Here is a 12,850-nt window from a genome sequence, read left to right on the forward strand (position 1 = left end):
TGAATCTGCCGGCTCAGCTCGTTCGCTCTTTATTACTTGTCGATAGAAACACCTGCACTACTTCAGTCTTCGGATTTTCCATGCAAGTTTCCTGAATGCCCGTTCCCGACGAGGAGCGCAAACCGAGCACCGAGAGAGGGAGTGGATGAATTTTTCTCATATCGGAACGCAAAGCGTCTGGTGGAGTCCCCGATTGAGGGTTCGGAGCAACGCTCGATCATTATCAGCCCTCTCCGACAAGATGGAAGGTAAGGCAATCGTTCCAGGAAAAAAACTGCTCGTTTTATGAGTGAGTATCTTTGTGGATTCAGCGTTTCGGCTCTATTATTTGAATCATCGAACCGAGTCAAATCTTATCGGAGGGTTGAACATAAGAAGTGAATATGTGACACCAAAACAGATTGACAAGTTCTCTAGTCGTATGCGGGCCAACAATACAAATCAGGCATTTGGAACAAGAATTATATTATCACTTACTTACAAACGTTCTGGAATGCTAGAAGCGGACTCCAGCTCAATACGATGCAGCTCGAGCTCTTGCAGCGAACGTATACAACCGCCCTAAGCTCGATCTGCAACCAGATCGAGTTGCTTTCATTGTTCTCTAATGCGTCATTTTCTCCTGGCTTCCATGGTGACTTGATAGTGAAAGCGTCCCAACTCTTCACCCGATACGACGAGGAATATTCGACCTGGAGGTTCTAGCGGTCTGCCGTAAATTACAAGGAATTTCCTCACCACATACCAATGCTTATTCTCTCCCACTAGACTCACGTGCGTGGACACTGCATGCTGAGTTTTCTCACCCCAATTCGCTTAACCCCGAATTTTGGAAATTTCCTTCCTGCACCTCTCGATTCCCCTACTGCTTCTTCAGAAAATGTACACTTATGGCCCCGAGGCTACATCGATCAGGAGCGTGATTCGTATTTACATTTCTCAGAAGTCTTGTCTTCTTCCGAAAGCAGTTCCGAAGCCTCCGACGGGCTGGGGGCTCGATGGCCTGGACGAGTAATTCCCTCGGATGCGTGATCCAGCCTGCCTGATCCAGATAAATATATAGAGCAGGAGATATCTAATGTAATATCGAGTCTGAGTTATATTCCTAAACTCCACTGTGTACATGATGGTGATTCCCTCGCGACTTGAACGATTCTACACGCCGTCTTCGGCAGACAATTTTCCGACTCGTCTCCTCCATCGTCCAGGGGGGAACTCAGGTTGCTCGCCGGGACGACGACCTCCGTTTCGGCGCGTAGTCCTCGTCTTCATCATCGTCTTCGTCGTCATCATCTTCATCACGACTGTCCCCGAATCGAGAGGTTCTCTTTCGCTTCCGATTGCTCGTTTTCTTCTGAGGCGGAGAGGCTTTCCGCTTGGACTTGCTCCCCCTTCGGGTTTTGGGTTTACCATAGTCTTCGTCATCGTCGTCATCTTCATCCTCTTCGTCTTCTTCTATTTCCTCGTCCTCGTCCTGGGCGCTATCGTCGTCGTCGTCGTCCTCCTCCTCTTCGTCCTCCTCCTCCTCCTCCTTGTCTTTGTCATCGTCCTCGGCTTTATCGTCTTTCCTCGGCCTCTTGCTGCGACGACCATCGCCCGCATCTCCGTCGTCTCCGCCGCTTGCGTCATTCCCTCGGGACTCGACCGCGTCGCGTGCGTCTCCTTCGCCCCCACCAGCACCAACACCTGCGGAACCCGATTGCTCGGGAGGATCGTCGGCAGTCTTCTCGTCTGATCGCTCTTCGGGATTGTCGTCTTCGCCCTCATCTTCTTCCTCGTCGACGACGCTCGCGTTCTCCTCTTCATCGTCACCACCATCATCGTCGTCATCTTCGTCTTCGTCAGCAACACTAGCGTTGTCTTCTTCTTCATCCTCGTCATCGTCGTCGACGCTATCTTTTTGCGGCTCCCCCTTCGACCATCCAGAGGACTCTTCGGTTTCTTCCAGGACAGAGTCTTTGAGATAGATGAGGCTCTCGAGACCGACCTGGGTTAGCATTTCGCAGAACATCACAGATAAGGCTTTCGCAGCCGTCACTTCATCGCTGTGCGGATAGTTGTAGACCAGGCAGTTGGCGATGATTTGGAAAACGTCGCTCACGAAAGCTACGTTGTCTCGATATTTGATATCGTTGAGCTTGCCTTGGAGAGTGCCGAAATCCATCGGTTTCTTGATGACGTTATAGTAGTTGGGTGCATCTTTGCGTGTCACCCGGTCGAGGAAGGGCCAGGAATGCGCCGACTTGACGAGTAGCTTGACAATGTCACAGCAGACCATGTAATCGAAGGCATCCACATCGGTCACAGTAGCTAGGTCGTATTTGCGAATGTTATTCCGACTTCGCACCTTGACCTTCGTCAACGGTGGACTGCCCCTTTTGTTTTTCTTTTTGCCCAACACGCAAGGGGGACATTTCCACGTTCCTCGGGGCAGTCTCTTGAGATCGATGCAGTCGAGATGGAAGGATTTCGGGCAGAAATCACAGAGGATTAATTCTCCGGGCGATTCACAGATGTTGCACACCTCTTGATTGAGGTCTTCCTCCTCTTCGTCTTCGTCTCCATCTTCGTCGACCTTCTCGTTATCGTCCTCCTCCTCTTCTTCGTCGTTTTCGTCGTTTTCCTCATCTTCGTCCTGGAATTATTTCGAATTGATTTAATCATTGAAGTTTTGAAGTTAGACGCACTCAGCATGTCCGCAAGCGATATTCAGCTGGCACCAACAGCTGTGATTTCGCTAATGGGCGCTGTTGATAATCTCACCTCAGAAGAAACTTCGACGGGAGCTTTTGTTCGTTTGCGGGGACTCAACTGAGTTGGACTGCACTGTGAGCAGAACCAATCTCCCTGAGGTATCTCCGACAGTGGAGGCTTCAGACAGTAAATATGGTACCCTCTATCACATCCATCGCAGAGCAGCATCTGCTCTGGATTGCTCTTTTTCCTGCAGACCCGACAAGCGGCGTTTGAGACCGATCTCATCCACATGACGCTTCGTTCTAAGCTGTACATCAGCAGGAACACACGGGGTAGGTTGAGCAGGCTCTGTGCTGCGCTCCTGTCTATCGATGAAGTCGTCGAAGAAGCGTCGTCTTCTGACGCAGCGCTCCCCGCAGAGCCGTTTTGCTTCGGCAGATCGAGATTGCCGTTACCGTTCTGAAGGAAACAGTGAGTCAGAAAACCACGAGTCGACGTACGAATCGTCAATGGTCCGAGTTTCATATATACCAATACAGTAAAAGCTCGTTATAACGACCCCCATTACAACGAATTTCTCGGTACAACGAACAAGGAATTTCTCCTGCTTTGGCCAGCTCGCCATAGGGATAGTGTTGAGTGGCCTTCGTTACAGCGGAATTTTGGTACAACGAACCAGTTTCGTCGGTCCCTTCGTGTTCGTAGTAACGAGCTTTTACTGTATAACGATACATACAATCATGTATAATGTATATCCATGATCGAGATATTTCGATTGTCCCGAGTACGTCTCTGGACTGGTTATTGATCACCAGCAATCCTCTCTTACGGTTTTTTCAGTAGCGTTTCCATTTTCTTTCATCCATGGAGGACACAGCTCTCGCAGCCATGCGTCGAAATTATCCTTGATCAGAGGCACGGGCTCGGCGACACCTTCTTTAGCCTTCTTCACCTTGGTCGGTGGTTCGGCCGCACCCAAGGGAGCCATGAGAACTTTCTTTTCCACGGCTCGGCCGACCATCGCCAGAGCTTCGCAGATATACTTGAGAACCTTCTTCAAGTCGGACTCTTGATTTAGCTGATTGATTTCGAGGGGCTTACTCATCTGACCAACGATGTAGAGGATGTCGACCATGTCGTTCCTCCATTCTTCCCTATCGACAGCTTTTAGATGTCCCAAACCTCCACTGTAGAGACGCTCTTCAAGTTCGAGGAGGAGCTCTCGGAAACTCAACTCCAGCGCGAAACATGGCTCAACCCCGTAGAGGTTGCTGTTTTTTATGTAATGTGAGGGCATCTTCACTTTCCGAGTATTTTCAAAGTTCCTATTCAAGATGTGCAACGGACACCTGTCAATGGCCATATAGAGATTCTCGATCTCGCTCTGCAAGGCTTGTTTGAGGTGTTTCTCGCGAATTCCGCGACAATCCAATGCGGCGATGAGGTTGTCGAGTTGTTCCCTCGATGAAATCAACCTCCAATTATCTCTGGCGAGCGATCTGTTGTGCACTAAACACGAGCCGTGATCACCGGTGCAGGTGAAGGGACCGTGCTCGGCCTTTACGCGAATCTCTCCCTCCTTAGCTTCCTTCAATGAGGTCATCATCGAGAGCGAGGAGTTTTCGTTGGCGATATTCTGCAGGAATTGTTTCATGAAGGCGAGTGGAGGCGAAATTATCTGCTCTTTCGGCGTGCCACCTTCGATACACGTCGCGTCGAGGTGAACGGCGTCGTCTTCAACGATCACGGCCGGGATGGAATACGCGAGGTAGTATCTCCGATAAGCTCGGTCTTCGCCGAGAGGGATCATCATGAGTTTCTCCCGGGAACTGCGGAGTTTTTGCTCGAGATCCTCGAGTTTCCGTTCGTATTCGCGAGGGGATATCAAGGGTCGCTCATCGGTCGTATTCTTGTTCATGCTCTTCAGTTTGCGGATCGCTGACTTCGAGCTCTTGTAGGTTTCCGAAGCGTCCTCGATCATGTATCGCACACCGTCGGTGCACAACAGCTGTTCGATAATGAGGCGGAGAAGCTTCAACTTGTCCGCGGCTCCCAGCTCGAACAGACTGTGCTCCCGCAACACTTGGAGAATTTTCGGATTTTCTATCCGGAATGCCAGCCCCGGGTCTTCGGCTGGATCCATGTTGCCGAATTTCTTCACGTTCCCCGGAGCCCCGCTCGATTCGATATGGAGGCGGAGCACTTCCGAAAGAGTGAAGCTGTCCAGTGTCAACTGAGTCAGCGAAAAACCGAACACCTGTCGCACGTTCCGCATCGCGAAAGCCGCGTCACGTTGTGCATTATAGATTATTTCTGGTCGGTCCTCCGAGGGCCTGGTCTCATCGTAGTTTATGTTGTTCTCAACTTGTCTCAATTTAAAGAGATTCGTCAGCAGAATTTGGAAGATTTCGACCAACGGTCCCAGAACGTCGGTTTCGCTAACGGCCCTCTCCAAGATATCGAACGTGATGCCAGCGACGAAATAGTCCTTGACTTGGAGTTCGCGTTGGAAAGCGGCGAAGAACTCCAGTACGCAGAACGCGTCGGAGAGAGCTGCTTGAGGGATACCGCAATCGAACGACGTAATCGCTGGCAAGTCTTTGAGACCGTCGAGGGTGAGGTCCTCTCTCGGCCGTGACCACGCGGCCATGAACTGCTGTCTGATGAGATTTGCTTCCTTGCGAGGAGTCTTTTTCTCTGGATCGTCTTTTGAGTTCGGTTTCGCCTTATTTTCCTTGTTGCTCTCTTCTGGAAGGGCGAGAAGGAAGCAACGTGAACACGTATTCGCCTGCCTCTGAACTCGATGCGACTCTTTACGCGGAAGCTGCCGATTCCGCACGCCAAAGCATGCAGTTCGCTCGTCCTAATTCCTATGGACTGTGGATATTCCACGTTTCGATAGACTTGTAATGGATACGAGTATCGCTAATTAATCACTAATCATCATCACTTACTCGCAATCTTTTTCTCCTTTTTCTTCTCTTTCTTTTCCTTCTCTTTGACGTCTTTCTTCAACGCCTTGCTGAGCCGCTTCAGCGGACTCACGACGAATTCAGGCATCTTACCGATGTGGATATCTGTGTACTTTGTCTCCGATAATTTATACTTCTCGGCGACGGGAGCCGTCACCCGGAGTACGCCGTTTTGCTGCACTGTGGCCAACTTGAGATACACTCGGAGACGATCCCGAGTGAAGGTTCGTTTACGGAAAATGTCTTTCCCTTGAACTTCGAACGTTTCTCCGCTGTCCATGTCCTGAATGTCGTACTTGAGCCTGAGGACGTCATTGGTATCCCTCTTCTTACTCTTGGGCGTATCGCCTTTCTGTTCGGGCAGAACATCGAGCATCGGGTGTATCCGAGCCAACTTGCCCAGTTTCCTGTGAAGATCAAGACTCGATTACGATCCTCAGACGCACGATGTGGCGCGTGCGCGTTCTCTGAACAATCATGTTTTTCGGCGATGGCCATGACCGTGGATTATCGCGACGACTGAGTGAGTTTGACAGCGAGTTCGTCGCCAACGAGAATACACCGGTGTCCGGATATTGAATGATAGCGCCTGCCCAACAACTCACCGACGACCATTGACCACGTAATCCAGCTCTTCCCCGACGAAGAAACGATCTTTCACAAAATTGAAAACGTCATCGAGCAGGTCGGTGAAACGTCCCCGGCTGGTGAGGCTGGCGATGTAGAGAACGGGCTTCCGCAGAGCTTGCGGGAAGCTCCGCACCATCTCCCTGCTGGCTTCCTCGCTTTCCTGCGCATCTTGGAACGTGAGACCGGACTTGCCGGTCAGCGAACATGTCCACACGAGTGAATTGCAAAGGATGACCCGGGCGAAGTAATCACTGCAAATAACAAGAACGAGATGGCTTAGTGTTCGACTCGGCGGATCTGGTGTCGTCGACTCCGACTTCCGCCGACAGCTATTCCGGCCCTGAAATTTTCCTCCCCAGCGCAGAGCGTACACATGCGTGACAACACTGGCTCAATCACTATGCGAAGAGCGCGAGCCGCACCATCATCCATCCTGTAACACGTCATAGACAGGTCGCCGATGTCTCCGACTCGACTCCGCTTCGATGATCTCAATGTCAAGGCTTCGCTCACGGATTGGAATCGAGACCGCGAGCCCCACGAGAAAGACAACACCAGCGACGATGACAACGACGACGTCAACAACAACAACAACACTATCGAACATGCCTTCGGGGACTGAGAGCGAGTCCCCTGTAGAGGGACCCTGCACGATGGCATGACGAACGCACCATCACCGCCTCCGACGTTCTTCACTCGAGCCGCATAGGTTGGCATATGTGAAATGGCGCCCTCGAGGCAGAATCGAGTCGATGTCGTGCCGGTTATACGATTTCTCTACGGCCTCGTACACGTTGAGATTCAGGGCGACACTGCGAGACACTATCCCGTAGGCCTTCGGCAGCCACAACGACCTTTTCGCACACCGAACACACTCGCTGCGCTTGCAAGTTAGGCGTAGCGTAGAAACACGCGAAATTCGCAAGTAGCCGGCTGAGCAACGACGATGAGTTCGATTATACGCGAGAGGCAACTTACTCGTAGTCGGTGAACACTTCGTTGGTCACTTGGTTATAGAAAACCTTGTCGTCGGGCTTGAGATCCTTCGGTGGAGCGATTCGCTCGAACTCCTCTTTCTTCAAAATCGGCATCACTTATATTGGTTTCCGGCTGTTTCGAGACACTGAGTCGACGTTCGTGATTGTTCTCAGCACGTTTCGAAGCGTCTTGCCTTCTTCCGACCGTCATGCATTACAACGAACTCGGTGAATGAGCGTCGGAAGCAATTTTCATCGATATTACCAACTTTCTCGAGCAAAACACACAAATCGGCAATGCCACAGGGTGGCCAGGCTTGCGCTTCCAAGGCGCCAATGTCGAAGTCTGTTTCATCGGGCTCGTCGCATCGCGCGTCATGGCGGTCGGTTCCCTCCTTCCTCAAAAAACTACACCAAAGGCTTGTGGTACGCTGCACGCGCGCATCCACATCTGCTCCTCTGTGCTCTGAGACCGCGCTCATGAATTTCGGCCTTTTTCTCTCGACGGTGTATTTCTCTCGAGGTCTGATTTCGAACGCCTAACCCCGGTGGAAGATCCCGAGCCAACAGGGTACCTAAGCTTGCGAGAGCGTCACGGAAGGTTCTTCTGGATAGTGCAGATAGTACGTCCAGGTCATTGGTCCTGGAAACAAATCGCTCACGGTGGGAGAGGTAAAAATTTTAGCGGATTCTTGGCGGGGTGTTGACATCGCGCGGCGCGCGGTATTCGAAGCATCGGAAGGAACTTCGTTGGTGGGAGCATCTGGCGGCGGATTCACACGTGTCTCGGACCGCCGAGCTCAGATGTATGGGACGGAATACGTCGATGGCCGCAGAAAGAACCAGCCCACGGACATCGCGAGAGCGGTTCATACACGCGAGGTTGATCTCATTTCTTAGATGGCTCCTCGAGCGGAACGTTGAAGCTTCGACGTGTCTATTTTCTCTGGAAGACTGATCTGGCGCTCTCTGGACGGATCTCTCGACCCTTTTCTGATGAAACGAAGAGGAGCTGCAGCGGAAGGGCGACATCTCTGATGACAAGTTGAACACCTGTCATTCGCCTCATTTGACGACCCGGATGGTGAGACGCGTGAAACGCGAAGAATGATTCCGACTACAGAAGTAACCCGTTTCGGAAAGTCATACGAGCCGAAAATCAGAGATTTCTTCGCTTCGGAATGCGTCTCGTGATCGTCTGACACTTCAGTGAAGTGAGGTACACGCGCGCGAACCGCTGGCGACTGCGATTGTCTCTGTGATACGCTATGGTACCACGGAAATGGCGGGCGAATTCTTCGCTGAGGAACTTCGACGAATTTTATCGTCATCAATTCGTCAACGACCGAGGTTCGGGAAGATCGCGATCAGAATCGGGGGCCCCGGACGAGCTGACACCGAGCGATTAGCACGGGCGGATGAAAAGGATTTCGCACTCGCTCCATGTGCACAAATTCTCTGCTCATGTGTCAGTCCGGTTGAGATCTCAAAGAATAACGACTGTGGAAGCTGGTGGTTGGACCAGTGAATGGAAAAATCACTCCTCTGCTCGCCTCCGCATTCGATCCTATTCAGCTGTCGAATGCTCATTGATCGAATTCCACTGGTCACATAACATCGAAGACGTAACTACAAATAATACAATGAGCTTGGATCCGCTTGCGGGATGAGGCTCGACAGTCTTCGTCGATCCATTCAGGCATGTTGACTTGAGTCATTGCCGAAGAGCTAAGTATTGCCACAACAAGAGATACCCCAGCTCGCGGATGAGTTCTGATCTGATCATTGATTGCTATGAACGGTGAATCTCTCTCAGTCAGCAAGCGGCGGGCGGCGGGGAATGAGTATATGCCCTGACGAACGACCCTCAGTCATGATCTCCACCGACATTTCGCTGCCGTGAAGCATACTGATGGATAAATTGTTCACTTCATCGTCTCGCGGTCTAGTGCTCTGTGGGCTCTGGCGCACCTGCCTCGATCCGACACGTGAAAATTTCAATTTCAAAAAGTCCCGCGTCGCCAGGGGCGCGAAGAATACCGAAGCCCTCGAATCAGCCGCCATCTCTCCTGAAAAGGATCCCCTGAAGGGACATCTCCGGCGGGATCGAGCGGAAATTTAGAACATAAAATTCTGCGCATGTCATTCGCGACCCGCGACAGCTGCTTCAGTCAGCTACGCGGCGCGTCGGCATGGTTTCTGAGAGAGGGCACGGGTGAAGAAAACAAGAACCGGTGTCCCTCTTAAAATATTATTGTTCTATTTGACAAGAAGTCGAAATTGGTTCAATGTCTCATGAATTCGTTCCAATACAAGGAGAATCAATCTCGCACTGAGGATTCGGAGCTGTCACCGAATCTGGTTTCCAATAACCGTTCCATGTCAGCTGATCCGTGAATCAGTATCCATCATTAGAGAGACGACCTCTTTTCTACCGGATCTAGCGACTGAAGTTCAATCTCGGTCAGAAGGCTGGAGCACAGACGAAGAGATTGCGGGATTAGGTCTCCTCATTGACCTGAATGCTTCCCGGAACATCCGCGACTCTCACTAGGGGCACATCGAGGAAGTTCCTTGACCTTTAGGCTGGGTCTGCACGGACTCTATTACCGGCGACAAGGCACAGCCGTGGAGTAATAGCCCTGTCCATTACTCGCTCCAGTTGGGTTCCGGAGCTCTCACGATTGCTGTCTGAGACCCCGATTCATCCCACCTCAGTGAAGTCATCCGCGCGGCAATGCGAACAGCTGTGATCCTTATACAATGGTTGGTCCCGGAGAAAATCCGCAAACACCGTGTTTTCGCACAGTTCGTCTTCTACCCATCTCTCCTGTACAACATACTCATGAAGTCTTTCACTAATCGGAATTGGTGAGTTTTTGAGGGGGAGCTCAGAGGAAGATGTATGCACGAATGTTGAAGAACCTACATATACTCGATCCCTCAATATCCTCGATCATTGAGCGCCAATTTCCAGGTACGATCGGATCGATGATACTGTAGTACTGGGAGCTCTGCCATTCCATCCGGTCGCATCGAGGCTTATCGAAGAGGAGAGAATCAAGGCTGTGGTCAGCATGAACGAGGATTTCGAGCTCAAGTGAGTCGTCTACCATTATGAGCCTGCGGGCGAAACGACTCGGTTTGGAAGTCCCATGGAGCTTACGCTCGTTTTTGGTCCCCTAGGTTTCTGACCCCGAATCGCAGTTCTTGGAGCAAGCGAGGTGTGGAATTCCTCCAGCTTCCCACGCAGGATATTTTCGCGGCGCCTGAAGCGGGGAAATTGCGTGAAGGAGTTGATCTAATTCAGAGATATCGCGAACAGAAGTCTTCGGTTTACGTTCATTGTAAGGCCGGTCGAACACGGAGTGCTACCCTGGTCGGATGTTATCTCATGGAGAGGCACGGCTACGGACCCGAGAAGTGCTATGAGGAAATGCGCAGGAAACGGCCGCACGTGCTCCTTGAGGAACCACAATGGGAAGCTCTGCGATTACACTTTGAGCGATTCGTCAAGCCCAAGGTTGGGCTGGATAATGCGCGCCCCCCTATCCAGTAGCACGCACGCCTGTTTCCTGCCGAACCCATTCGAACATATCCGCGGAGGAGGGCTGACAGGAGTCCTTGGCTCGACTATTCGTTCATCGGATTTTCTGAGAATAGCTCTGACGAGCTCCAGCATTTTCTACAGGATCCTTGGATGTTGTTTTCGTCTCAAGTGAAAATCGATCCATCCTCGTGTCGGAGTTGGCTTCATTAGACGGCACGGGTCTGTAACGCTTCGAGAATGTGCCGCAGAAGAGTCTTGAAGAGTCTTCTCCTCGGGACGCCTCAAACTGATTTTCAGACGTCTCAGGGGCGTCCATCCATCAGGAATATCAATTGAATGAGAGGAAACCCGGTATGCACCTCGTGTCCATATGTACCGGCCATATGTCCTGAGCAGCCGGTGACCGACTCAGGTCAGCATTCAATAAAGAGGCGGAGCTCGAATTTCGGACAGAGGCTCGTGCATTCGAGGGGTCAAGTTTTATTCAAAGGAAAATTCGTGAAACAGCCGAATTGGTTACCTAATTTGCGCGCGTGCTGAGGCTGAAACGCTGTCTCTGAAAGTCCAAGGATCCTTTCTACTGAAGATTTCATCACAATTCCTTTAAGCGGAGAGGGAAGAGTAAGAGACCTCCTTGGGAAGAAGCGAGAACTCAATCTCAGCCGGGAGACACGTGAGGAGATTATGACGGCATTTCCCCCGCCTGGTGAATGTACCTGTGCAGAGTATGATGCTTTTCTTTGTAAGAAAAGTGATGGTCTTAGCGACTTTCTCTAAACATTCTTCTGCGAGGAAAGGAGGGTCAGCCAGCACGACATCGAAAGCCCCCTCAAGCTCCTTAGGAAGGTCCTCGGGTGACTTGTAGTCGTAAAAGACGAAGTTCTCACCGTACAGGTCGCCGAATCTGAGGTATTCAATCAATGAGCTCATAGGGATCAGGGGGGCCGTTGGTCGATGACTTCATGAAGCGGGCTCCCGGTGGATGTACATATTCATCATTCATCGGATGTCGGTAGTATATCTACTTATGGCTGAGAGAATACTACCTGCGATCGAACTCCAGCAAAGTCAGCTTCTCGTCAGGTGAACGCGTCGACTGGAGCTCTCGGAATGCGGTCGGTGACGATACGCAACAGATTCGAGTTCCTTGAGACCGCGCAATATTTGCGAGAGCTTTCGCGGTTTCGTCCGTGTACCAGAATTGGCTCAATTGCTGGAATCATATAAGCTTCCGTATGGTGACGATGACATCCGACCTTATCGATTCATATCCGAAATATCGTAGCGGGAGCATCTGGCGAGCAAAGAAACGCACCCAATCCTCTTCGATTTGTATCTCTTCTTTTTCCTTATAGAATTCACCGAGAGCTTTCAGTGCTTCGGGAGAGAGCACGACATCATCATCGGAATCGCTGCAATCGAATATTCGAGCGATAAGGGGAATACGTCTGATTGCTGGCGGGTGTGAACCCGGCGTTCGGGACACCGTTCAGAGTTATTAAAGATTATGATTATTATTCTTTCTCCTTATTATTATTAAAGATCGTATTCTGACAGTCTGGCAGGCTGCCGATATCCCCGGGGTATCGGACCAATTCAATGCACGAGATATCGCCAATCCTCTCACCACATCTTCCCTACGTCTCCGAACGCGGTTTGTGACTGTCTTATCGTGTTATTCCCTCCCGTTCCTCCAAGTCGAAGAGCGAATCAGAACTGACCGAGACTTGGCTGTGTTCTGGATTTCCCGCAGATAGTCTATCCGAACCAATCACTTCAACCGACTCATGCTATCAACTCCTTTGAGACGAATTCCGGGAAACGGCTTCCCGCCCCCGCTCCGTGACTCGATAGAATTTGGCTAGCACTCCGAAAATGAATGAGCGGCGTTCTTCTGAAGTTCGGAGATACGGTGCGGAAGAACGTGCGTTGAGTTTCCGAGACCGCCGTGCACAAGAGCACGGAAAGCTGTATCGACTCAAGAATCAAGTGAAAAATCCGTCATCTGGCGCGTGTGACGATAA

At 51.1% G+C, this 12,850-nt stretch overlaps 3 protein-coding genes across 3 annotated transcripts; 1 reads left to right on the forward strand and 2 right to left on the reverse strand.

Moving 5' to 3' along the window:
- Nucleotides 1-881: 881 nt before the first annotated feature.
- On the reverse strand, nucleotides 882-7,622 carry LOC100901633 (bromodomain adjacent to zinc finger domain protein 1A). The gene is made up of 7 exons (XM_029111213.1): nucleotides 7,278-7,622; nucleotides 6,275-6,550; nucleotides 5,648-6,076; nucleotides 3,527-5,438; nucleotides 2,764-3,156; nucleotides 1,696-2,596; nucleotides 882-1,563 (listed from the first exon to the last, which is right to left on the reverse strand). Exons 1-7 carry the CDS (start codon nucleotides 7,388-7,390, stop codon nucleotides 1,217-1,219), a joined length of 4,371 nt encoding a protein of 1,456 aa, XP_028967046.1. The 5' UTR covers nucleotides 7,391-7,622; the 3' UTR covers nucleotides 882-1,216.
- Nucleotides 7,623-10,013: 2,391 nt separating this feature from the next.
- Nucleotides 10,014-11,272, forward strand: LOC100901774 (phosphatidylglycerophosphatase and protein-tyrosine phosphatase 1). Its single transcript, XM_003742483.2, has 3 exons — nucleotides 10,014-10,147; nucleotides 10,254-10,376; nucleotides 10,463-11,272. The coding sequence occupies exons 1-3, from the start codon at nucleotides 10,014-10,016 to the stop codon at nucleotides 10,833-10,835; spliced, it is 630 nt and encodes a 209-aa protein (XP_003742531.1). The 3' UTR covers nucleotides 10,836-11,272.
- A 27-nt stretch (nucleotides 11,273-11,299) lies between these two features.
- Nucleotides 11,300-12,649, reverse strand: LOC100901916 (EEF1A lysine methyltransferase 1). Its single transcript, XM_003742484.1, has 5 exons — nucleotides 12,454-12,649; nucleotides 12,142-12,238; nucleotides 11,873-12,039; nucleotides 11,543-11,730; nucleotides 11,300-11,427 (listed from the first exon to the last, which is right to left on the reverse strand). The coding sequence occupies exons 1-5, from the start codon at nucleotides 12,456-12,458 to the stop codon at nucleotides 11,300-11,302; spliced, it is 585 nt and encodes a 194-aa protein (XP_003742532.1). The 5' UTR covers nucleotides 12,459-12,649.
- Nucleotides 12,650-12,850: the final 201 nt, after the last annotated feature.

This window comes from Galendromus occidentalis, unplaced genomic scaffold, assembly GCF_000255335.2.
Source record: "Galendromus occidentalis unplaced genomic scaffold, Mocc_1.1 scf7180000077404, whole genome shotgun sequence".
Lineage (NCBI taxonomy): Eukaryota > Metazoa > Arthropoda > Arachnida > Mesostigmata > Phytoseiidae > Galendromus > Galendromus occidentalis.